Source organism: Pteropus medius, unplaced genomic scaffold (assembly GCF_902729225.1).
Source record: "Pteropus medius unplaced genomic scaffold, Ma_sr-lr_union100, whole genome shotgun sequence".
Taxonomy (NCBI): domain Eukaryota; kingdom Metazoa; phylum Chordata; class Mammalia; order Chiroptera; family Pteropodidae; genus Pteropus; species Pteropus medius.
The window spans coordinates 3889200-3915858 of NW_024351730.1; the positions used below are offsets into that span (position 1 = coordinate 3889200).

The window sequence follows — 26659 nt, forward strand, 5'->3', positions numbered from 1 at the left end:
GAAAAAATTATTCCTTTTGCAATTGCAACAGAAAGAATAAAATACCTAGGAATAAATTTAATGAAACATGTGAAGGACCTATATAATAAAAACTACAAGACCCTATTAAAAGAAATCGAAGCAAATACAAATAAATGGAAAGATATTCGGTGTTCTTGAGTGGAAGAATCAACATAGTTAACGACCATATTACCTAAAGCATTGTACAGATTTAATACAATCCCTATCAAAATCCCATCGACATTTTTTAAAGAAATAGAACAAGAAATCATCAGATTCATATGGAAGCACAAACGACCCCAAATTGCGAAAGCCATCCTAAGAAATAAGAACGAGGCTGGAGGCATCACTCTGCTCAACTCCATATTATATTCCAGAGCAACAGTAATCAAAACAGCGTGGTATTGGCAGAAAAACAAACACAGACCAGTGGAACAGTAGTGAGAGTCCAGAAATAAACCCATATTTATATGGGTAATAATTTTTGACCAAAAAGCCAAAAACATACAGTGAAGAAAGAAAAGCTTCTTTAATAAATGATGCTGGGAAAACGGGAAAGCCACCTGCAAAAGAATGAAACTGGACTATTGTCTATCACCACACACCAAAATTAACTCAAAATGGATTAAGGACCTAAATAGAAGACCTGAAACAATAAAATGCATAGAAGAAAACATAGGAACTAAGCTCAAGGACCTTGGACTTGAAGAGGATTTTATGAATTTGATCTCAAAGGCAAAAGAAATAAAAGCAAAAATAAATGAATGGGACTACATCAAACTGAAAGCTTCTGCTGAGCTAAAGAAATCGTCAACAAGGTAAAGAGACAACCATCCGAATGGGAAAATATATTTGCAAGCAACACCTCTGATAAGGACCTAATATTCAAAATATACAAAGGACTCATACAACTCAATAACAACAACAACAAAAAAAACAAACGATCCAATCAAAAAATAGGCAGAGGATCTGAACAGACACTTCTCCCTAGAGGACCTACAAATGGCCAACAAATATTTGAAAAGATGTTCAACATCGCCAGCTATTAGGAAACTGCAAATCAAAACCACAATGAGATACCATCTCACACCAGTTAGAATGGCTATAATCAACAGGAAACGTAATAACAAATGCTGGAGAGGATGCAGAAAAAAAGAAACCCTCATAATCTGGTGGTGGGACTGCAAATTGGTACAACCACTATGGAAAACAGTATGGAAGTTCCTCAAAAAACTAAGAATTGATCTGCCATATGAACCAGCAATCTCTCTACTAGGTATTTACCCCAAAGACTTGAAAAATCATATCTATAAAGATATTTGCACACCGATGTTCATAGCAGCATTATTCACAGTGGCCAGGACATGGGAGCAACCGAAGTATCCTACGATAGATAATTAGCTAAAGAAGCTGTGGTACTTATATACAATGGGATATTACTCAGCCATAAGAAGAGATGAAATACTGCCATTTGCGACAACATGGATGGAATTCGAGATAATCATGCTAAGCGAAATAAGCCAGACAGAAAAAGTTAAAAATCACATGATATCTCTTATATGTGGGATATAAATCTAAAAGCAACCAAGGAACAGGACAAACAGAGATTCTTGGACATGGACTATAGACTAGTGGTTATCAGAGGGTAGAATGTGGAGGAGGAGGGGCAAGTAGATGGGTAAAGGGGTCAACTATAGGGGGGTAGGGGTAGGATGAAGTGGATAAAGGAGATCAAATATATGACAGCTGAAGGAAACTGGTCTTTGGGTGGTAAACACACAGTAGAATATACAGATGTTAAATTATAATGTACACCTGAAAATTATATAATTATATTAACCAATGTTACCCCAATAAAGTTAATTAAAAAAATACCCAAAAAAAAGCAAAAAAGAAAGAAAGAGAGAAAATGAAGGGAACTTAACAAGTAAATTTTTAACGAGAGCAATAACATATATATAAATTAATAATATAAGAAAAAAACAGAATACACATTTTTCAAGAACACATAAGAATACATATTAAATACATTAGTATGGTGTCTATGGAGATGAAGTTGTAGAGACTGAATGTTTTAAATATTTTGAATAATAATAGGCTTGCAGAGGCAAATGTCGATAATGTGTCTTGAAGATCTGTTATTACTGATTTATTTTTAAAGCTACATTTCTTAGACTCTCTTGTGGCTAGGATTCCATATGTCATTCATGTTGTACAACCAGACACTTGTAAAATGAAGCATAAGAGAAGACAGGTAGTGTGCTCACAGTATTATTTTGACCATTATGGATTATGACAGAGGCAAAGTGCTAGACCATGGCAGCTTCTTGATTCTAAGCTCCCACATTATTGCAAAGCAACACCACCCTTGGCAGCCCTAATTTTGTTGTGGTTGAGAATCATTCCTGGAAGCTCAGCCCTCCCAAGCAATTTGTGAGCTATCTACACAATACTTAATAAGTTTGTCCAACTTAAAGTAACTAGAGTGGAGTCTGTTGTCTGCAACTAAGACCGCTGAAAAATACAGGGAGTCAAAAAACCATTGCCTTTTCAAATTTTTCCAGATTTATTGCAAGATAAAGAATTTGAAATGACTGTATTACATTTCTAGGATTGCCATAACAGAGTAACACAAACTGCATGGCTTAAACAACAAAAATTCATTTTCTCACAGTTCTGAAAGGCTAAAGTCCAAGATCAAGGTATTAGAAGGATTGATTCTTTCTGATGAACATGAGGAAGAAACTGTTCCATGCCTCTCTCCTAGCCACTGGTGGTTTGCTGGCAATTTTTAGTATTCCTTACCTTGTAGATGCATCAGCCCGGCCTCTGCTTTCACATTCACATGGTGTTCTTCCGGTATGCATGCACATCTATATCTCTATATCCAAAATATCTCCTTTTTATAAGGACATCAATCATATAGGATTAGGGCCCATCCTAATGACCTCATTTAAATTCGATTACCTCTGTACAGACTCTGTTTCTAAATAATGTCACATTTTGAGGTATGGGAGTTAGGGCATCAACATATCTTTTGGGGGGGGCACAAAATTCGATCCACAAAATACTGCATACAATTTAACAAAAATTATAGCCATTAGTCCCTAGACCCTGGTGCTCATACTAAAACTATGAGGTAAATCTGTTATCTCTTTTTTTTAGTTTTATGAATGCTAAGTATCAAATTAAAATTATGATAAGTAAGGCTTCAAAGTAGTAGCTATAAAACAGACAGCTTGAAATAACTAAGTTTACTTTACAATTCAAACGTGCTAACAGAAAGTAAAAACTGAAATATTGTAATGGTTCCTACATGCCTTAGAAACACATCAGTCCAATGGAAGGAATGCAAATGAGTATGCTAAGCTACAAAAACTTCAATGCTGGACTTCCAAGTGTATTCATTCATGGTTCCATTTACCAGCACCAACATTAACAATTATTAACAAGTACCATATCTTCTTATTACAAAGCCAATATATATCTTTTTACGACTGTCTGTGAAGCATGCTGAAATAATCTATCACAGGTCTACTTGACTGAAATAGAAAGGATTACCTCATAACTATTTCAAATTCAAATGTATCTTAACTAGGATACTGTCAAAGGTAACTGGGGGAAGTCTTCATTTTCGTTTGCCTTTAATATTTCTTCATGGAGAATAGGCAGCATCTCCAAAAAACTGAGCAAAATCTGGACTCTTGAATGGGCTTTGCATCTCTTGAAGTGGCAAAATTTCTCAGAAAAGGAATTAGGTGTTAAATAAAACTAGAAAGATTGACGCTTTCAAATTACTGAATTTATCTCTAAATAGGTAATTTGAACAAAAGTTCAATATCATTAGTAGTGTCACATTTTTCTAAACTGGTCATTATTCAACCACAGGATAAACATTTTTAATTGCCCAAAGTGGCCATGGAGTAATACTGATGCTTCCTCTAAACATGCTCAATTGTACACACACACACACACACACACACACACACACACACACGCAAATCATGCCTAGACTTTTGTGGACAGAAGTTAGTAAAAGCATGGCCAAGAGCGGGGCTCATCTCACAGAGCCTCAGAAGTAGTGTATTACACATCTACAAGGTACTGTACACCCAAACCAGATATATCCAATCTAGAGTTAAGTAGTTTGTAACCTACACATCTATATGTCATGGCTCTGATCATAACAGACAGGAAATGTGTTCACTATTGTTTACTACCACATATTTAGCACCTAACAGACTGCTTCATATACAATTTTGGTTAATGCATGAATAAATAAATATACGTGAGCTAAATAAGAGATATGACTCAGTAGCTTAAAATGAATCTACCCTGAATTTCTCTCAGTTTGGTAGTTATTATATTTCTGAATGTTTTTAAAATCATAAAATAAGATAGTGCATGAAAATATATCACCCACAATAAATGTTTTGTTAATAGCAATATACTCAATACGCTCTAAGAAATGACAGTCTGAAACACTGAAAAAAGAAAAAATACTCTATTTTTATTCAGCATAGATTTCTTGGAACATATTACTTATGGAATTCCATAGAAGTAAGATGAAAAAGATGAATTTATACCATTTTCTATATGAAGAAATGAAGTACAGAAAAATAAAGTAGTACAAAATAAAATAAGTTTATATGATGGTTAAAAATATAGCCCAAAGACTTTTATCACCAAATTTTTCTTTTTTATTCTAATTCAGGATCAACAGTAGAAGGACTCATCCCCAAACTCCGCATATGGATTACACCAATAATTTGAAATTGCCATGCCTGTTTTCTCCCACTACTCACTATAAAGTTGCTACTGTACCAACTTTAGCAACTTTTCTTCATCAGAAACAGAAGTCACCAAACTGAATTCAAGAATACATCGAAAAGATTATATACCATGACCAAATGAGATTTATCCCTGGGATGCAAGAATGGTTTTACATATATGCAGGTCAATAAGTATAATACATCATATTACTTAAATGAAAGATAAGAATCACATGATCATCTCAACAGAGGCAGAAAAAACATCTGAAAAAATACAACATATATTCATGATAAAATCTCTTAACAAATTGGGTATAGATGGAACATATCTCACTATAATAACAACATGTAATAAAGGTTATATATGACAAAGCCAAGATAACATTACATTCAATGAAGAAAAAAAAATTGAAAGTTTCCTCTAAGATCAGAAACAAGACACTGATGCCCATTCTTACCACTCATATTCAATATAGTACTGAAAGTCCTAGCTAAGGCAATTAGGCAAGATGATGATAGATGATAGATAGATGATAGATGATAGATAATAGATAGATAGATAGATAGATAGATAGATAGATAGATAGATAGATAGATAGACAGAAAGCATCCATATAAGAAAGGAAGAAGTAAAATCGTTGTTATATGCTGATGATATGATCTTATATTTAGTAAATCTCAAAGATTCAGTCAAAAAACTATTGGAATTAATCAATGATTTTAGTAAAGTGGTAGGATACAAAATTAACTTACGGATATCAGTTGTACTCCTTTACCATAATAATGACACATCTAAAAAAAAAATAAAGAAAACTATCCCATTCACAATAGCATTAAAAACAATTTTAAAAACTCAGGAATAAATTTAACCAAGAAAATGAAAAATCTATACAATAAAAACTACAAGACTTTGCTAAGTCAAAGAACACAAATAAATGGGAGGACATCTCATGTTTATGGATCAGAAGAATAAATATTATTCAAATGGCCGTACTACCCAAAACCATATACAGATTCATTGCATTCCTCATCAAAATACCAAAGGCATTCTTCACAGAACACAAGACACAATTCTAAAATTTTTGTGGAACCACAAAAGACCCTGAATAGCCACAGCAATCCTGAAAAAAAAAAATAAAGGTATCATGCATCCAGATCTCAAACTATACTGCAAAGCCATAGTAATAAAAACAGTATGCTACTGGCACAAAAATAGACATGGAACAGAATAGAAAGCTCAGAGTTAAATCCCAGTATATACATTCAGCTAATATTCAACAAGGGAGCCAAGAATATCCAATCAGGAAAGAATAGTCTCTTCAACAAATGGTGCTGGGAAAACTAGAGAAACAGATACAGAACAATAAATTGAACCTCTATCTCACACCACTCCCAAAAATTAACTTGAAATGGATCAAAGGCTTGAACATAAGATCTGATACATAAGACTGCTAGAAGAAAACATAGAGAAGAAGCCCATCAATACTGGCCTTGGCAATAATTTTTTTGAACATAATGCCAAAAGCACAAAGAAAAGCAAAAATCAAAAACTGGGACTACATCAAATTCAAAAGCTCCTGTACAGCAAAAGAAACAATAAAATGAAAATACAATGTACAGAATTGGAGAAAAATTTTGCTAATCATATATCAGAAAAGTGGTTAATATCCAAAATATATAAAGAACTCAGTCAACTTAATAACAAAATAAAAACAAACAATTTAATTAGAAAATGGACAGAAGAAAAATAGACATTTTTCTAAAGAGGACATCAAAATGGCCAACAGGTACATGAAAGATGCTCAACACTAATCACTAATCGTCAGGGAAACAAATCAAAACCACACTGAGATATCACTTCATACCTGTTAGAATGGCTATTATCAAGAAGAGAAGAGGCAACAGGTGCTGGCAAGGAGGTGGTGAAAAAAACCTTTTACATTGTTGAAGGGAACATAAATTGTTCCATCCACTATGGAAAATAATATAAAGTTTCCTCAAACAATTAAAAAGTAGAATGACCATATGACCCAGCAATTCAACTTCTGGATATATACCCAAAGGAAATAAAAACAGGATTTGGACAAGATATATAAGCACTCTCCATGTTTGTCATAGCATTCTTACAATAGCCAAGATATGGAAACTACCCAAATGTCTATCGACAGATGAGTGGATAAAAAAATATGGTATATATACACAATGGTACATTATTCAGCCATGAGAAAGGAGGATATCCTGCCATTTGTGACAATGTGGATGGACCTTGAGCACATTATGCTAAACGACATAAGTCAGATAGAAAAAGACAACTACTGTATGATATCATTTATATATGGAATCTAAAAAGTTAAAACTGTAAAGAAAAAAACAGTAAATGGTGGTTATCATCAGATGGGGGGGATAAGAGTGATGATATTTAAGGGTATAAGCTTATAATGAGTAGTAATAAGCCATAGAGAACTAATGCACAGTATAATGAACATGGACAATAATATTGTACTATAATTATGTAATGGGATAAATATTACTACATCAGCAATCATATTACAATATATAAACATATCAAAGTAACATGCTGTACACTTTAAACTTATTTTTTTAAAAAAAGAACTCATTTTGTAATTACATGTGTGAAAATCCTTACCCTCCAACTGCAGAGGCATCCTAGATTCAGCCTTCACCAACCAGAAGAAAAGAGGTCAAAATATCAGAGCATTATTGCTGAATGGCTGTCAGCATTTGCCTTAGATTTCTGCTTTCTTCAAATATCTAGACTTTTAGAAATTAAAAACTTACATTCAAAATGTGTAGCATAGTTTCAATAAGAGCTGATTGAGTTGGAAACTAACATAGTTTTCTCCAAATTGTGTAGATATGTACTTGAATCCAAAATTGAGACTGAAATTTTTGGCCAAATGCCCAAAATCTGAGCAATGTTTAAGCCCACCTGGCCCTGGCCCTGTAACAATTTGATCTCTTGCATAAAACTGCAGAAAATCAAAGCTAAAAGCCTTCATCAGAAATATATAGAGTATGATTAAGACGTATGTTGCCTAAATACAACCCATAGTTTGATACAATAACCATTGAATACCAGTATTCTTGTTAATTGTGTCAGAATTATCCAGTGACCAGCACTAGACCTGGAGGCGTGCAGTTTTTCCCTAAGCAATGACAATCCAACTACAACAAACTTATTTTAATAATATACTACATCTTATGTTATGTTTAGTAGCTCATAACTTTTTTAAATTTTACTAATGATAATGATAATGGAACCAGATAATGCTACCAGAGCAATTTGGAATAGGTATTGCTATCAATTAAGAAATCTGGTATGAAATTAGTTATGTATTTTGAGGTCTTTAAGTTAATAAATGACGATAGCTATTACATATTAAGCATTTAATTTGTGCCTGCCTGATAGTCTTCTAAGTGTTTTATATGTATTTATTTAATTCTCATAACAAACCTCTGTTATGAGTGTTATTTTTTCCCCTCACTTTCCTTTCAGGAAAGAGATTAAATTATTTTCCCAAGATCTCAAAGCTAGAGCTGGAATTTGTCAAGGAATCTGACTAAAAAGTAGTATTAAACTATTCACAGTGTTCAGGGCTTTTGCTTCTTAGGAGTGGGGGCCAAGAGATTCTGGTATTGTCTCTCCCTAAACACAGTACTGCTCTTCCTGGTCTGCTTGTACCAGAAATCAGACAACATGTCTAATTAATTATACAAAATGATGAGAAAAAGCAATGTAGTACGAATTCTATTTTGCTGAAGGTTTTTGATATAATAACTTATGAAAGAAATGGAAGTCGCTCAATTGAATGGTTAAATCGCTTACTATTCTAGTGGCCTAAAGTCAATATATATTTCTTTATTATATTATTTTATTGTCTTTAACTCGCTTTTTTCTATATAAGTAAGTTTTAATAGGAAAATGGTTACAATATGGTAGAAATACCATTCCAGGTTTGGTGAATAAACGTTGAACTAATGATCATCCTTCTAGGTACCATGAAGCTATATGTTGTTATTGCCAGCAAAGTTAATTTATTTTTATAAACTACCTAACACAAAATTCATGAGTGTAAGTCAATGTGATACTGTAATATTGATCATAAAACAGTAATACCTATTAAGTGTATTTTAAAAGATTTTTAAAACTAAGAGTAGAGATAGCAATATAGGGTTAACTGGATCCTCACCTTTACAAATACCTACCAGATAGCCAGATACTTCTTGAATTTATGTTTGCACCACAACAGGGCCTGACTGATCACATCTGGTCACAGCAGTCACTCCACACCCCACTTTTGAAAAGCAACTAGTCAACAACATGTCTGTGGGCAGGCTGTAATACTAAGCATTTGCCCAAAATCTTTCTTGCACTAAAAAAAGACCTTCTATCTCACCAATCATTTAAATATAAATAAATCCATGTATGTGTCTGTGGGTGTGAATCACATGTATGTTTACAATTCTAACTTCATTTATAACATTTTAATCTGTCCATATTTTACTTACTATTTCACTTATTTTCATTCTTTATAGGTGGCTGTGTAACAACTTCTCATGTCATTACCCCACTCTTCCTAATACACTAAATAATCCATTTGTAACATAATTCACTATAACATAAAGTTTACTCTGTGATCACCTTAAATGAAAGGTCTCTGTCATTTATATGTCTTGCCCCAAGCTGTAGCCTGGTAATTGCTCAATAAGCACAATTTAAATTGAAGTGAAGCTAAATTTCAAGTCAATAACAATCTTAATGGAACCTCCAAAACTTCTGGTTCATTCATTAATTTTCACTTTCATTCAAAAAACAAACATTTATCGAGTTTTAAATATGATATTAACCACTGCATTGGGGGCCAAGAACACAAGAAAAAGACTTGGTGCTAAGTCTTAAGAACAGAGTAAGCTGATGAGGAAGAGCAACATGAAAAGAGCAATCCATCTGACTATATATAGCCAAAGAAAATGAACACAGGCCGTACTCCCATGTTAATTGCAGCATTATATAAAATAGCTAAGATAAGAAAACAACTTAAGTGTCCATCGATGGAAAAATGGATAAAGAAAATACTACACACACACACACACACACACATATTGGAATATTATTCAGCCATGAGAAAAAGGAAATTCTGACATTCGCGATAGCATGGATGGACCTCAAGGGCATTCTGCTAAATGAAATAAGTCGGATAGAGAAAGACAAATACTGTATGGTATCACTTACATCTGGAATCTAAAAAAACTGAGCTTGTGGAAACGGAGAGTAAGAATGGTGGTTACAAGAGACTGGGAAGTAGGAGAATTGTAATGTCCATATGAGGGTACAAACTTTCAGTTGGAAGGTGAATAATTTCTGGAGAGTTAATGCACGACATTGTGATCACAGTTAATAATACTGTGTTATTTATTTGAAAGTTGCTAAGAGAGTAAAATTTAAATGTCCTCACCACAAAAAGAAAAAAAATGGCAATTACATAACATGATGGAGATGTTACCTAACTACTGTGGTCATCATATCACAATATAGAAGTCTATCAAATCATTATGTTGTACATATCGTAAACTTACACTAGGTTACATGTGAATTACATCTCAATAAATCTGGAAAAAAGTAAGATACATCAAGAAAGAAAAGAAGAGAAAGATAATTTCATATTGTAGGAAATGTAATGAGGTCCTCTATCCAATGTACTACAAAAAGATAGAGAAATGCAGAGGCTAAATGTAGAAGGATTCCACAGCAAGGGGTCACTCAACATTACATGGTTATAACATCAGTGGTTAAAAACCAATGGGTTAGGAAAGCTCAACATAAAATATTTCATTATATTTGTTTTTGAAAGTGCAAAATACAGCTAACCTTGTAGGATAATTAGGTTTCATAAAATGTTCACCTGCAAGAATGAATGATGAGATGTGTGCAGATGATGGGCACAGGACAGGCATATCCAACTCAGCAGCAGGACTTTCATCATTATCCTTAGAATTTATAAAGTATTTAACTTACCTATTAGAGTAACTTTGAAATCCTGTGAATAAACTTATTCTCACCTTCAAAAAGTCCTCATAAAACCTCTGGTGGTGTAGCCTCCCACTACTAAAAGAATAAACTCCATTAGAAATGTCACCAGCATGTGTTGTAGGATTGTGCTGCTAAGGGCTGAAAGCTCACTCAAATAACCTGAAGATAATTCAAATGAGGCTTTTAAAATATGTGTAATTAAGTATAGATTGAAGGGTAATCTAAAATTTTACTTTCTAAGTACTTCAAATTTATACATATATATTGCAGTATAAATATAAATATATTTTCCACAATACTTTAAGACTTCAAAAATACCAAAAGCCAATCCCAATACTCAACAGTTACTTGATACTTTTCTGAACCTAATTATACCAAGTATGTAATTTAATGGCATTGACTAATATTTAAGATCTATAAACTATGCATTATTAACAAAATTAATTTCAAATAAAATATTTTCGAGAGTCCAGACCTGTATTTATATGGGCAAATAATTTTTGACAGATTCGGAAACATGTGGAGTGAGAGACGTCCCTAGATCTCTCTTCTTGAAACAACAATAAGCTGAACATCTAAAACTCAACAACAAAAAAAAACACCCAAACTGCACACAAGCACATCTGAGCGTGGGATCTGTGCATAAGAGCTACCACAGGTCAGAAACCCAAGTGTCAGGTGGTAGACTGGGAGTAATAAAGAAGCTGCCTCTCGCAGCCACCGGAGCTCTCTGTAGGAGGACGAGGAGAGGTGAAGGCACAGTGGCTTTCCTCAACAACCCTGCCTGGAAGTGCCAGGGCTTGTACACAGCCAACCAGAGGGCCCAGTCATCAAGGCAGAAAGCGGAGAAGCAGGGTGTGACTGCAGAGAAACAGCTGATTTTTACCAACCCCGGTTGCAAAACCAAGGCTGAGCTGCAGCCCCCAACCCCCCAACCTAGAGGGCCCCTCCCCTCATATATTTCCAGACAGATCAGAGCGGAGCCCAGGGGAATCTGAGAAAACTAACAAAACTGCTAGGGATACAAGAAGCTTAGATGCCACCTACTGGAAACCAAAAGAAGAGCGCCTTCTTTGCAGCAGGTTAAAGAGAGACCGTTATATAATAAATCTTTTTGGAAAAAAAGAAGAATACACTTCCATTAAGGCCCAGGTGGAGAAATAGTCCATTAAACACCATGAACAAACAAAGTCACAAGGCATCTCAGAAAGAAAGAGAAAAAACTCCAGAAAATAAGCTTACAGACATAGAAATATGCGACAAATGACAGAGAATTCAGGATGGTACTTCTGAAAAAACTCAATGAGATCCAAAAGAACTCAAATCAACACTTTCAGGAATTGAAAAAACAATGGTTGAGCACAGCAAAGAGATTGAAACCCTCGAAAAAAACCAAATAGACTTCTTGAGATGAAGAACACACTGCAAAAGTTGAAAAATGACATAGCAAGCTTAGGAAATAGAGTCTACTAGATGAAGGAAAGGATCAGTGATATCGAAGACAGAAATCTAGAAATAAATCAGAAGGAAGAAGAGAGAAACTAAAGAATGAAAAATAATAAAAGAGAAATACAAGAACTAGCTGATACCATCAGGAGAGGAAACATAAGAATAATGGGAATTATTGAAGGCGAGGAAAAGGAGCAGGGACTAGAAAGCATTTTCAGACAAATCGTGGATGAGAATTTCCTAAATCTAAGGAAAGAGCTGGAGCTTGGAATTCAAGAAGTCAAAAGAACACCCAATTATCTCAACCGAAAAAGGCCTTCACCAAAACACATTGCATTAAAGTTATCAAAAATCAACGACAAAGATAGAATTCTCAAGGCAGCCAGGGAGAAAAAAAAGGGTAATGTGTAAAAGAAAACCCATTAGATTATCATCGGACTTCTCAGCACAGACTTTACAAGCCAGAAAGGAATGGAACCAAATATTTAAACTATTAAGTAAAAGGAACTACCAGCCTAGAATAATGTATCCAGCTAAGCTCTCATTTATATGAAGGAGAAATCAAGACATACAAAAATTGCACTACAGGAAATACTGAAAGAGGTTAGCTCACCTAAAACAAAATAACAGCAACAACAAAAATATATAATTAGGAGTAAAGTGACTATCAGGCAAATAAAGCAGAGCGGTGCAACCCTTATTAAGAGCAGGGCATTATAGCTTAAATAATAAGAAATGAATTATTATAACAAGATAGTAATGAACGTTCAGCATACATAGGGACAAATTGAGAAAACAATGACTGAAAAGGGGAGTATTCAAAGATCCAAATTTGCAAAGGGGAATAGAAATAAGTCACGCACAGAAGAAAATACACGACTGTATATAGATAACTATACTTTACATATTCGTAATGGTAACCACACACCAAAGATTCAGAACTTAAATATATAACAAGAAACAAGAAGAACCAGAAGCAAAACCCACAAAAGCCAACCCCCTCCCCCCAAAAAAACGAAAACACAAGGACAAGGAAGCAATGGAAACACAAAGCAACCAGAAAGCAAAAGATAAAATGGCTATAAGAAGACCTCATATTTCAATAATCACCCTAAATGTAAATGGACTGAACTCATCAATAAAAAGGCAGAGTTGCAGAATGGATCAAAAAACAAAACCCAACCATATGCTGCCTCCAGGAGACACATCTCAGCTCCAAAGACAAATATAGACTCAAAGTGAAAGAATGGAAAATGATATTTCAAGCAAATGGCATTCAGAGAAAAGTGGGAGTAGCAGTACTAATATTGAATGAAATAGACTTCAAAATAAAAAAGGTAAAGAAAGATACTGAGGGACATTTCATAATGATAAAGAGAATCATGCACCAAGAAGACATAACACTTATTAATATCTATGCTTCCAAACAGGGAGCCACAAAATATGTAAAGCAATTACTAACAGAACTAAAGGGAGAAACAGACCAAAACACCATTGTAGTAGGGGACCTAAATACCCACTGTCAGATTTAAACAGATCATCCAAACAGAAAATCAATAAAGAAATAACATCTTTAAATGACATTTTAGTCCAATTGGACACAATTGATATTTACAGAGTCTTCCATCCCAAAACAGCTTCTTATACATTCTTCTCTAGTGCATATGGAAAATTCTCAAGAATCGACCACATACTAGGACACAGAGATAGCCTCAACAAATATGAGGGTTGAAATCATACCAACCCTATTCCATGATCATAATGCTTTGAAACAATAGATCAACTGCAAAAACAAAGCAAGAAGAACTACAAATACATGGAGATTAAACAACATGCTACTGAAGAATAACTGGATCAGAGAAGAAATAAAAACGGAGATCAAGAGATACATAGAAACGAATAATAATGATAGTACAACATATCAAAACTTCTGGGACACGGCAAAAGCAGCCATAAGAGGAAAGTTCATAAAATTACAAGCCTACCTCCAAAAACAAGAATGAGCGCAAATAAATAACCTAACACATCATCTTAAAAAACTAGAAAACTAAGAACAAATGAACCTAAAGTCAGCAGAAGAAAAGAAAACATCAAAATTAGAGGAGAAACAAATGAAATTTAAAACAAAACAAAAAAAATAAAAATAAGTAAATGCAACAAAAGCTGGTTGTTTTTAAGAAGGTTAATAAAATTGACAAACCTCTGCATAGACTCAATAAAGAAAAAAGAGAAAGGACATAAATAAGTAAAATCAGGTATGAAAAAGGGGAAATTATGACTGATGTCACATAAATAAAAAGATCATACAAGAATACTATGAAAAAGCATATAACACCAAATTTAATAACCTAGAAGAAATGGACTAGTACTTGGAAAAACACAACCTTTCTAGACTGAATCAAGACAAATTGGAAAATCTAAATAGACTGATCAGCAGTATGGAAATTGAAACAATCATCAAAAACCTACCAAAAAGTAAAAGTCCAGGACCAGGTGGCTTCACCAGTGAATTCTACCAGACATTCAAAGAAGATTTAATACCTATTCAACTCAAAATCTTCCAAAAAATCGAAGAGGAGGCTATACTTCCCAACTCATTTTATGAGGCCGATATTAACCTGATACCAAAACCTGGTAAAGATAACACAAAAAAAGAAAACTACAAACCAATATCTCTCATAAACACAGATGCAAAAATCCTAAATAAGATACTAGCGAACCGAATACAGCAACATATTAAAAAGATTATACACCACGATCAAGTGGGCTTCATTCCAGGGGCACAAGGACGGTTCAACATATACAAATAGATTAATGTGATACACCACATCAACAAATTAAAAAATAAGAATCATATGATTATATCAATAGATACAGAAAAAGCCTTCAACAAGACACAGCATATATTTATGATTAAAATATTTCACAAAATTGGTATAGAAGAAAAGCACCTTAACATAATAAAGGCTATATATGACAAACACTTAGCCAACATTATACTTAATGGTGAAACATTAAAACCTTCTCTCTAAGATAAGGAACAAGGCAAGGATGGCCACTATCATCACTCTTATTCAATAAAACACTGAAGTCCTAGCGAGTGCAATCGGACAAGAGAAAGATATAAGAGGCATCCAAATAGGAAACGAAGAAGTCAAGCTATCACTATTTGCGGATGACATGATTCTCCAAACAAAACTCTAAAGACTCCACAAAAACACTATTAGAAACAAGAAACAATAAGCAAATACAGTAAAGTCTCTGGATACAAAAATCAACATTCAAAAATCCATAGCGTTCCTATACTCTAACAATGAAGTGTCAGGGAAAAAAAGTGGAAAAATAATTCCTTTGGCAATTGCAACAGAAAATATAAAATACCTAGGAATAAATTTAACGAAACACGTGAAGGACCTAGAAATGAAAACTACAAGACCCTATTAAAAGAAATTGAAGAAGATACAAAGAAATAGAAAGATATTCTGTGTTCTTAGATTGGAAGAATCAACATAGTTAACATGACCATATTACCTAAAGCATTGTACAGATTTAATACAATCCCTATCAAAATCCCATCGGCATTTTTTAAAAAAATAGAACAAGAAATCATCAGATTTGTATGGGAGCATAAAAGACCCTGAATTGCCAAAGCCATCTTGAGAAAAAAGAACGAGGCTGGAGGCATCACTCTGCTCAACTCCATATTATATTACAAAGCGACAGTAATCAAAATAGCATGGTATTGGCAGAAAAACAGAGACACGGACCAGTGGAACAGAATCAAGAGTACAGAAGTAAACCCATATTTATATGAGCAAATAATTTTTGACCAAAAAGCCAAAAACATGGTGGAGAAAGGAAATTCTCTTCAATAAATGGTGTTGGAAAAACTGGAAAGCCACCTGCAAAAGAATGAAACTGGACTGTTGTCTATCACCACACACCAAAATTAACTCAAAATGGATTAAGGACCTGAATAGAAGACCTGAAACAATAAAATGCATAGAAGAAAACAGGAGCTAAGCTCAAGGACCTTGGACTTAAAGAGGATTTTATGAATTTGATCTCAAAGGCAAGGAAAGTAAAAGCAAAACTAAATGAATGGGATTATATCAAACTAAAAAGCTTCTGCTCAGCAAAAGAAATCATCAAGGTAAAGAGATAGCCACCCGAATGGAAAAATATATTTGCAAGCAACACCTGTGATAAGGGCCTAATATCCAAAATATACAAAGGACTCCCATGACTCAATAACAACAAAAAAACAAACAATCCAATCAAAAAATAGGCAGAGGATATGAACAGACACTTCTCCCCAGAGGACATACAAATGGCCAACAAACATGAAAAGATGCTAAACATCGCTGGCTATTAGGGAAATGCAAATCAAAACCACAATGAGATACCATCTCACACCAGTTAGAATGGCTATAATCAACAGGACAAGCAATAACAAATGTTGGAGAGGATGCGGAAAAAAAGGAACCCTCATACACTGCTAGTGGGACTGCAAATTGGTACGGCCACTATGGAAAATAGTATGGAAGTTCCTCAAAAAACTAAGAATTGATCTGCCATATGAACCAGCAATCCCTCTACTAGATATTTACCCCAAAGACTTCAAAAATCATATCCATAAAGATATTTGCACACCGATGTTCATAGCAGCATTATTCACAGTGGCCAGGACATGGGAGCAACCAAAGTGTCCTATGATAGATGATTGGCTAAAGAAGCTGTGGTACATATATACAATGGGGTATTACTCAGCCATAAGCAGAGATGAAATACTGCCATTTGCGACAACATGGAAGCAACTCAAGCAAAATAAGCCAGACAGGAAAAGTTGAAAATCACATGATATCTCTTATATGTGGGATCTAAATCTAAAAGCAACAAAGGAACAGGACAAACAGAGACTCATGGACATGGACTATAGACTAGTGGTTACCAGAGGTTAGGCATTGAGGGGATGGGGAAAGTCGATGGGGTAAAGGGAATCAAATATGTGGTGACAGAAAGAAATCCAACTATGAAAGGTGAACATACAGTGTAAACATATATGTCTCACTGTTAAAGTGTACAGCTGAAACTTATTGGATTTCATTAACCAATGTCACCATAAAAAATAAATTAATTAATTTAAAAAATATATATTGTCTTCCTTCCACCACATTCTGAGAAAAGAATATATAAAATGTACTTTATCATACAAGGTAAAATAGATTTTTTTTACAGAAAAAGAGTATATGACTTCCTTAACTGTTTAAGTCAGTTTATCAAATGAATAGGTATTAGTTGTTCACCGAAAAATGTGCTAAATTGGTTAAAACGGTTTATTTTCTTTAATGTCAAAATATTCATTAATATGATAGCCTTGATAAAAATTAATCCTTCCATCAAGTAAAGATATGACATATATTTATGGCATTCTTATGAAAATTTACCATAGATTAAGAAACATTAGTATCAATCATATACATTCACTTATATATTTCAATCATATAAATTCTAAGTACACAGTAGACACCGAAACAGTTTTGTCAAATTAACTGCGTGAAATAGGCATTATTTTTAAATGTTTAGGAGGAAGTGCTTGTTAGTCAATCAGAACTGTTCAAATTCCAGCTCGGCCCCATACCAGTTCTATGACCTAGGTATGTTACTTAACCTCTTCAAATCATAGTTTCCCAACTGAAGTATTAGGGAACTAATGTCAAGCTTAAAGAATATTAAGAAAAGTAAACAAAATATGTACATAAAACACATCACAAATTTAGGTGCATAATAAATTTTTTTATTAAACATTTCGTATTTTGAAAACAGTCAATATCTAAGTTTTCAGGGAAAATATTCAACACCAATATTTATTTATAATATTGTCTGTGACAAAGGACCTGTATTATATTTTATTATCTAAGATGTCAATAAAGAATTTAATGCCACAAGGAAAATGTCATTAAATATATCAATGTATTAAATGTACAAAACAAAGGAAAACAAAGATAGCATACAAACTTTCTATATAGTATAACCATAACTTTTAAAAAATGTTTGTCATCAATATATGCAGAGGAAAAAGACTGGAAAGAAACAAATCAAGATTTTATTAATAGTTACTGGTGGTAATTTCTAAAATTTTACTTTTCTTCTATAAAATTCCTAAAACTGCATGTATTATTTTCATAATCAAAAAGAGGTACTTTTGAATAAGTGGACATTTTCACATTTTTGAACTAATGCTAGCTAATAATTTTGACAATAGAATAGATAATAACTGATACTACTTTCAAACATATCATTTCCTTTTTCCAAAAAGAACTTTTTTTTTCTTTTTAACTAAGGCATATTCACACATTTCCATACACATATAATAAACACAAATTGTGAGTTCTAGCATTCTAAGCTATAAATGCCAAATAAGGCTTGTAATACCATTCTGACTTTCAGCCTCATTATTTGCAGGTTAGATCCAAGATTCTGTAGAAAGGGTGGCAGGGAAAGCTAAAGCCTAACACTATAAAAAAGATCAAGTTTAGAGACAGTACTATGCCAGACATAAAAGTTTAATGCCCTTAAACAGAAACCAATGCCATAGCACAGTCTCCAAACTTTGTACACTTCAAAGTTTTTGTCATTTTCTGTTAGCTTTATTACTATAACTATTTACATAAAATCAGAATCTTGATGTTTAAGCTATCTGTTCCTTTTATTTATTCTCCACTGGTTCAAAAGTCATTCAGCCATGAGGTTGCAGAAGAAATTTTTCACATTATAGTTATAAAAATAACTAGTAAGTTTCCAAGAGGAAAATAACCCACAACAAAAAAAGTGGTTAACAAAATTGTTTTCATAAAATAGTGTTTGGCAATAAAAGAAGTATTTTTAGACTGGAAAATAAGATACAATTTTAAAGGAATTCATCTAAATAGAATGACTTTTTAAAGATGTTTCTTAAAAAGCTTTTAATGCAACAAGACTTCCAACATAGGATTGAATCACTGTTTTGTTTTCAACTGTACTAGATTTCTTCAACGCAACAAGATAAATTAAATTAGAATGAATTTGAAAGAGTGGACATAAAAAAATTAGTAAGAAAAATTAGATTTCACAGCCCAGTTCAGTAATAGCATTAATTCCTAGATCTGGCATTCTCATACATCACAACAATAAAAGATATACCAAAATGAAAGAATATCAAGTGCATCCTAGAGAAATGTATACCTTCACACCACATATTACTCAGCCAACACATGGAGCACTAAACTCAAAGAGCTATAAAATAAGAACAATAAATCAGTAGTACTTCATTTTCTGTAAACTCACTGTTATGAGAAATAAAGGATGTATGTAATGCTAGTTCTAACAATGGGTGGTCTACATATCACATTTAAGCAGATAGTTAACTATTGTCTATATAATACAATATCAACATAAAATGTCTTTTTAATTTTTCTTAGATATTACTAAAAACAGCCACAATTACACTTAATGGAACCTCACCCCCTAAAAACAGAAAGCCCGATAAATCAGTTTTTCTACAAGAAAGGACAATCCATCTTAAGTATTAGAAAAGTAATATGAAGTTTAATAATACTAGTATATGTTGCAGAGTCTAAAAGACTTGATAAAATAATGAGTTTAGTCTGAGAATAGATAAAAATGTCCATATAATCAAGTGAAGCTGGTATTAAATTTCTAATAGCCTGTATATAACCTTCAGCATTAGAACCCAATGACTTGGACACAAGCATTTAAGGAGATATGAATCTAGCTCAGTGTTTGTCAGAAAATAGCATCAAAGTTTCAAATCCTAGTGGAGAGTGTTAAAACACTTCTTTGCCCTGAATCAGAAAATGATTCTGTGAGGAGTTGATCCAAAAAAAAAAAAAAAAATACTAACTGAAGTATGAGTGGCAAACCTAGGTGACTTAAACTTGGCCTTGAAAAATCCAAGTTCCGGGAAAGAAGTTGACTATGAAATGGGTTGTTTCAAACTTCTGAAAGTTAATTTGCTAAAATTTAATTACAAAATAATTTTCCAATTAACTTTACAATTAAATCTATACTATACTTATACTTACTATAAAACAAAATTAAAATTTAACATCAATAAGAATAACAAAGGCTGTACTCTATTACTTATAATTTTAACAGCTAACATTTGGTAAGCTTTTATTGTAGGTCAAGCACTAGTGTAAGCTACATTTTACATGTATTTTCAAATCCTATAAAATTGGTAGTATAATAACCCCCATTATTCAGGCAAGGAAACTGAGACACAAAACAAGTAAATAATTTAACCAAGATTATACATTTGGCAAGTGTCTGGGATTACTGAACTATCTGCCATCCTCTTTCCCTCTACACAGAAACTCAGAGGTGAAGAAGGGAGAGACAGCTGAGTTTTTAGAGTACCATCAAATTACTAAATTCATATGTAGCCTGAATTTAAAAATGTGTAAAAATGACTGATGCATGTTATACAATAAATAAATATATGTTGAATATTTGTTGAAAGAACTGTGTCAAAAAGGTGAAATAAAAGATAAGGTCCTCTTCTGCATCTAAAACAGTAAACAAAGAAGTCCATTCAATAACTGTTTTTAATGAATAATACTGATAGTCTTTTTAAGTACTGCTAAACAAGATAATTACACTCTGTATACTTACATAATTACCAAACCAAATAGAATGGAAATATAAATACTTTACAATGTATTGTCATTCACCAATATTAAAAGAAATCTCTTTCAAAATAATTTGTGAAAATATACTGCAAACTATACAAAACATAAAACAAATGTATGTGTAACAGTATTCAAGAACAAATTTATATCATAAATAAAAAATGACAACTACACTTGGTTGGTCAATGACTAGAATGTCACTTCAAAAAAAACCCAATATTTAATCTGGAATTTTGTATTTTCCCCCACATGATAATCAATGAAGAAAGTTATGGGCCACTTCCTTAGAATTCTAGGACTGTTATGAATGAATCTGAGCACATTAGTTATGTGAGTACTGCAAAGGGTTGTTTATAATATGAATATTTTATTTTGTTAAAACTTCTAGCTTCAGAAGTGAAATATCCTGGATTCCAAATATCTTTCAGATTACGTTATTAGTTAAATTGGCTGTTTCCAACTTCAATATACTATTTTAAGGGCATTTTTTTTCCTAATTTAGATATAATTTATATTATCTCTTCATAATCAAAGTAATGAACATTTTTGAGTCCACAACTTTCTAGGGAAAAAGAAAGAACAAAACTGTGAAAGAGTCCAAAATGCAAGAACCTTAATTGCAGAATACTTATGCTTATATTTTCTCTAAAAAAATTCACTAGCCGCAAGAAATTTTATCTCATCTTCTGAAATACTTGAAAATATACCCATGTTGAAATGACATAAATGTTTAAGGTCTAAAGGTTAATAAAGATCCCATTGATAAGGGATAAAATGTAAAGAATGTTGCTAAAAAATAGTTTAATTACTTAATATATATTGAAGACATCCCATTTTATATAAGCAATAAAATGTTACCTTCCTTTGGATGGCTTTTCTACTAATCTTTTTTACTGTGAAACAAATAATACTTGGATATAATTAAGACGATTAGATTTTTATCTACCACTTCAGTGGACACTTGCTTTGCTTCTCTGTTTCCTGAGAAACGGCTTTCTCAGGAAATCCAGCACTATTAAAAAAGGCAATCTAAGACCCAGCGTGTTATGTTTTGCCACCAGACTTCCAAGGTTATTGGAATATACGAACAATGAGCACCTTCCAATCAAGACATCCTTTCCACTTCTCCAGTCAAAATAAAGTATAAAAAATTTTCTAGTTCCCATACAGTGAGTAAATTACCAACATAAATAAATACAATGAAATCTGGTCTGTTTCTATCACCTGCGGTCAATGCTACTCTTTCTAACACCACAGGCAAATTTCGAAACTTCCCGTGTCTTGCCAAGAAAAACCATTTGCTAAATGATGTTCCTGCTGCCATCCCAGCTGGTTTTTCATTTTTCCAAATAACTCTCGAGTTGTGGCCCTCTTCGCTTTATAAACATCACTAAAAATTGCACCCAAGCCTACCTCCCCAATCCTCAGTTCTTGAACTTGATCCACAGAGCCCCCTTTCTGAAGCGCACTATGCAAATCATCATGCCAAATGCTTCCCAAATCCTCTTCTCATTATCTCATTTCAGAAAAATCATAGCATTTATTCCCACTGGGAAAGTGGGCTCAGCCCCCTTTTGTACTTGAGGTGCCCAGAAAGAGAAACCAGAGAGAGGAGGGGGAGGGAGGGAGGGGCAGAAGAGGGAGAGGAGAGGGAGACGTGCATACACACACACACACCACATCCCTTCCTAATCTCCAACTCTGACAACAGCACTCAGATATCCAAAATCTCTAGTTCACTCCACCTTCCGCTGTCCAAAAAACAGAGCGATCGTAGATGACAACTGGGAGAGGGAAAATCTGAGGTTTCTGAGGGTCGATGGAGACCTCTTTCCCACCAGTCGCTCTCTCACCCAAGCCCGCTGAAGAGCTCTGGTGACATAGTCATCACTTCTCCGTTTGTCCCCTTCTGAAACCACCCGTAATTAGACGTTCCTGCGCTAGACCCGCACCGACAGGAAGTAATCCTGGTGGTGCGCGGCGATGCCATTTTGTCAACCTGCCCTCCAGAGAGACAACACTGAGACCCACATAAATTGACCCTCAGGAGTCCCGTGGAAGCGGAGGAGGAGGAAGACCTTTGCGCCCAGCCAGTGCTCCCGTCTTCTCCCCGTCCTCTGCTCTAGAAGTGAGACCAGAGCCTCCAGGGGCAGGGCGGGGAAGAAGGCAAGATCAATAAAGAGGGCTGCGTGGGAACTGCCTGCCCATGAGGGACAAGAAAGGAAATCGCAAAAAGAGAAAGCGTAAATCTTGTATGCTGCGTGACGGAGGCGTGCAAGGAGAGCCCCTTGCGCTTATCTAGTTAACTAGTTCCAGCCCGGGACACCCGCCTGTCCGGCTTACAGACAGATTTCATCCACCAAAGGTCGGCGAGGGGGCGGGGAGAACCAGGAAATGCGGAGACCACTAACTTACGGAAGAAGATGTACTCCGTGTAGCTGCTCCAGATCTTGTCGTCGCGGTACTGGTTGACGAAGGCAGCGGTGCCCGAGGAGTTACACGCCACCATGTGGAAGCCAGACTCCGACAGGCGATCGAACGCTTGCTCCAAGTAGGTGAACTTGAGGTAGAAACGGGACGTGTACTTCTCGGGTGGCCGATCCGGGTCGCGGCTCTCATTGAGCGTGTCACCAAAGACCTCCTTTGCTAGCGCGATGCGTCCGCACACCATGATGCGCGCCACACGCCGGAACTTGGCGTCCGCCTGGTTGTCGCGCACCGTGGTGTAGGAGCCGCGATAGCCGAGCGTGAGGAAGCCCGAGCTTTTGTCCCGTGCGCCGCCGCCACCGTGCGCTCCGGGGCCCGAAGGCGCGGCGGCCGCTGCCCCACGCATCAAAAGCGCGTCGCTGCTTCCCTGAGAGACGTTGTCCTCCAGGTCGCTCTGGCAGCCCTCGTCGTTAAGCGAGTTCTGCTTGGTGACCTTGGGCGACAGCAGCTTGACCAGGTCAGTCAGCTGGAAGTATTCGGCCTCGCGCAGGAGCCTCTCCTTCTCGGGGAAGTGCTCTGGCAACGCGAGCTGCTTGTCCCGCAGATAATCCAGCACGTACCTGAATAGGAAGCCGTCCCGGTCGATAAAGAAGCGCGCTCGGCTGTCCCTAGGCAGCTCGCCCCGGCGTCGGGCGCCGCCCCGGGGGCTGGAGGGCGAGAACATACTGGCCAGAATACTGTCCGGGACGCTGAGCAACGTCGAGTGCTTGGTCACATAGACCTGGCCCCCCACGTTCAGCTCCACCACCTCAGGGAAGGGCGAGGGCGTGCAAGGCCCTGGGGCGGCTACAGACGCGCCGGGCGAACTGGACGAGGAGACCATCTCGCTAATGGGCAGGATGGTGCTGCCGACGCTGCTCGTGTCCTTCAAAGCCATGTTCCACCCCACTGCTGACCAAGTAACCCGGGAGAGCGGCACTTTCACGTTCCCTGCACCTTCCGCGGCCCCCAGCCTTGGCGTGCGCCTAGTGCGCCCTCGGGCCGGGAGGTACCTTTCTCCGGCCGGGTCGGCCCGGTTCAGTGCTCGGGGTAACAGCGGCGGCGGCGGCGCCCGGGCTCCATCGGAGAAGAGAAGCGCGGGAGAGGAGCTCAGCGGGAGCGGGAGTGGCAGCGGCGGAGGAGGTCCTAGGAGGAGCGGCTGCTCCTTTGGGGAGATGGCGGGGAAGTGTGAGAGAGACTTGCAAGAGGCTCTTAAGGCTGCCGCTCCGCACTCCGTGGAGAGGGCGGGAGGAGGGGTCAGAGCAAAGAAAACTCGCCTCCCCAGCAGCTTGCGAGCGCGCCGCGAGTCCCGAGCGCGATCGGTGGCGCTAACTACTCCTCGCAGCAGGGAAGGCGGCACTGACGTCAAACCTGGGACTGGGACACGAGCCACAGCTGTCATTTAAAGAGATAAGCGCCAGCCGCAGGCTGCCGGGCTTGGACGCTAGGGGGCGGGGCCGGGGACCCAGCCAGTAGGAGATGTTACTTGGCTGCTAGCCTGGAGAAGCGGGCAGGGGACCTCCGAATACGAACTGGAAAAAGGAAAGCATCTTTCCTTCATTTCGTTCCCTCCTTCCGTCCGTTCGTGCTTCCCTTCCTCCCTTCTTTTCCTTTTCCTCTCCCTTCCTTCCTTATCTCTCTCGGCCCCATCCGCACAGTAAAACTAGTTTTGTTTTCTTTTACTCTTGTATTAAAGTGGAAAGTGGAATGAGGAGGCGGGTGCGAGGAGAGGGAATGTAAGAAAAATGCAAATCTCCTAATCTGAAATTACTATGTTGTTATTTGAGCAGTGATCGCAAAAAATGACTTAATAGAGGTTTAGTCTCTTACAGTAGATTTACCATAGTTTTCGAAATAAAGAGTGAAATACCAGAATGTCTATTACAATCAAATGTTATGATTACATATTTAACTGCATGAGACACATATAGTTGAAGAATTTTTAAAACTAAATTGATTTCAGTTCACGAAACTAATAAAAGGTTTTGTGTAACGTAACTGTTTTCAGTATTCGATTTATAGAAGATGCTTAATAAATGTTAATAGAGGAAAGGACAGAGCCAGAGAGAAACAACTCTATTTGTTCCTAGTTTCCAGTCTTAATGATCCCTTCATTAATTTCCATTTCCTTTTCAACTCCATAGCGGGGAGAGGAGGGCTTATGTTTTATTAGCCTTCTAATACCAAAGATCAGGTCACAAATGAAAATTGTATGAATTTAAACTCACCTTAATTTCCATTTGTATATAGTATAGGTACATTCTACAAAATCAGCATTAATGGTAATAAAAAGTGATGATAGATATGCAAATCTTATGATGTGGCACAATCTAGCATGCTTATCCAACCTGGGAATATCCTTGTGTGTTGAGAAATATAAAAAATCTTTCATTTACAACGTGCAAAAGTGAAAAGAGTATACTGTGACATAAAGTAGTTTCTTTAGACATCATAATATTATAGATGAACTTTATTAACAGTTAAAATAATACATAGATTTTAATGTTTTTTAAAAAATTCTAAATGCCTACTCTTTGAATTCCTCCTTTTGACTCCGCCAAAAAAAAAAAAAAAAAAAAGGAAGTACTTGACTTGGAATAAAGAATTTTATCAATAATACATTATTCTTTGGGGCATTACAAACTACATTTAATTCGTTGGTCCTTTTAAGCCACATCCACAGAAAATGTTACACCAATTTTGAAGTTAGATTACCCCAGGCAGAAAGAGCCTAATGGACCAATGAAAGAGCACAATGTATTTGCCAAAGAACTGAGATTAAAATTGGGTTTGTGATGTGCAACTTCATGCAATCCTCTTATTCAAGCATACTGCCTCCCCGTAAAGATCTGAACTTATTGATCAAATTAAGTAGAATTCATTTTATCTTTCTTCATTTAAAACCTAAAATCAAAAAACATTTTTTATTTAAAATGGTAGTTCCTGGAAAAATGAATTAATAGAAGCTTTATAACCTTTATAGATGAATAAATAATAATGCTTCAAACAACTAATGAAGCCCATTTATCATAAGGCAAATGACCCTGATGATAAGGATGGTACAGACTATAGAATTATAATGAAGTGGATTCATAATAAGTATGCATATTTATGTATGAATATGAGGTCTCATATTGTCAGGGTAAAATCCATTTTAATTTTTTTAATTACATAAAACGTGCTTATAAGGTAAAATGGTCTAAAATTTACACTCTAAATAATTCATTGCA

General features: G+C 35.7%; 1 protein-coding gene across 1 annotated transcript in view; it reads right to left on the reverse strand.

Annotated features, from left to right (window-relative positions):
• KCTD8 (potassium channel tetramerization domain containing 8) overlaps nt 1-25077 on the reverse strand; it is a 228390-nt gene extending 203313 nt beyond the window's left edge. The window contains exon 1 of the mRNA XM_039845117.1: nt 23379-25077. Coding sequence (XP_039701051.1) covers nt 23379-24831 — 1453 coding nt within the window. The 5' untranslated portion in view covers nt 24832-25077. The remainder of the gene's footprint in view (nt 1-23378) is intronic.
• Between the last annotated feature and the right edge of the window lie 1582 nt (nt 25078-26659).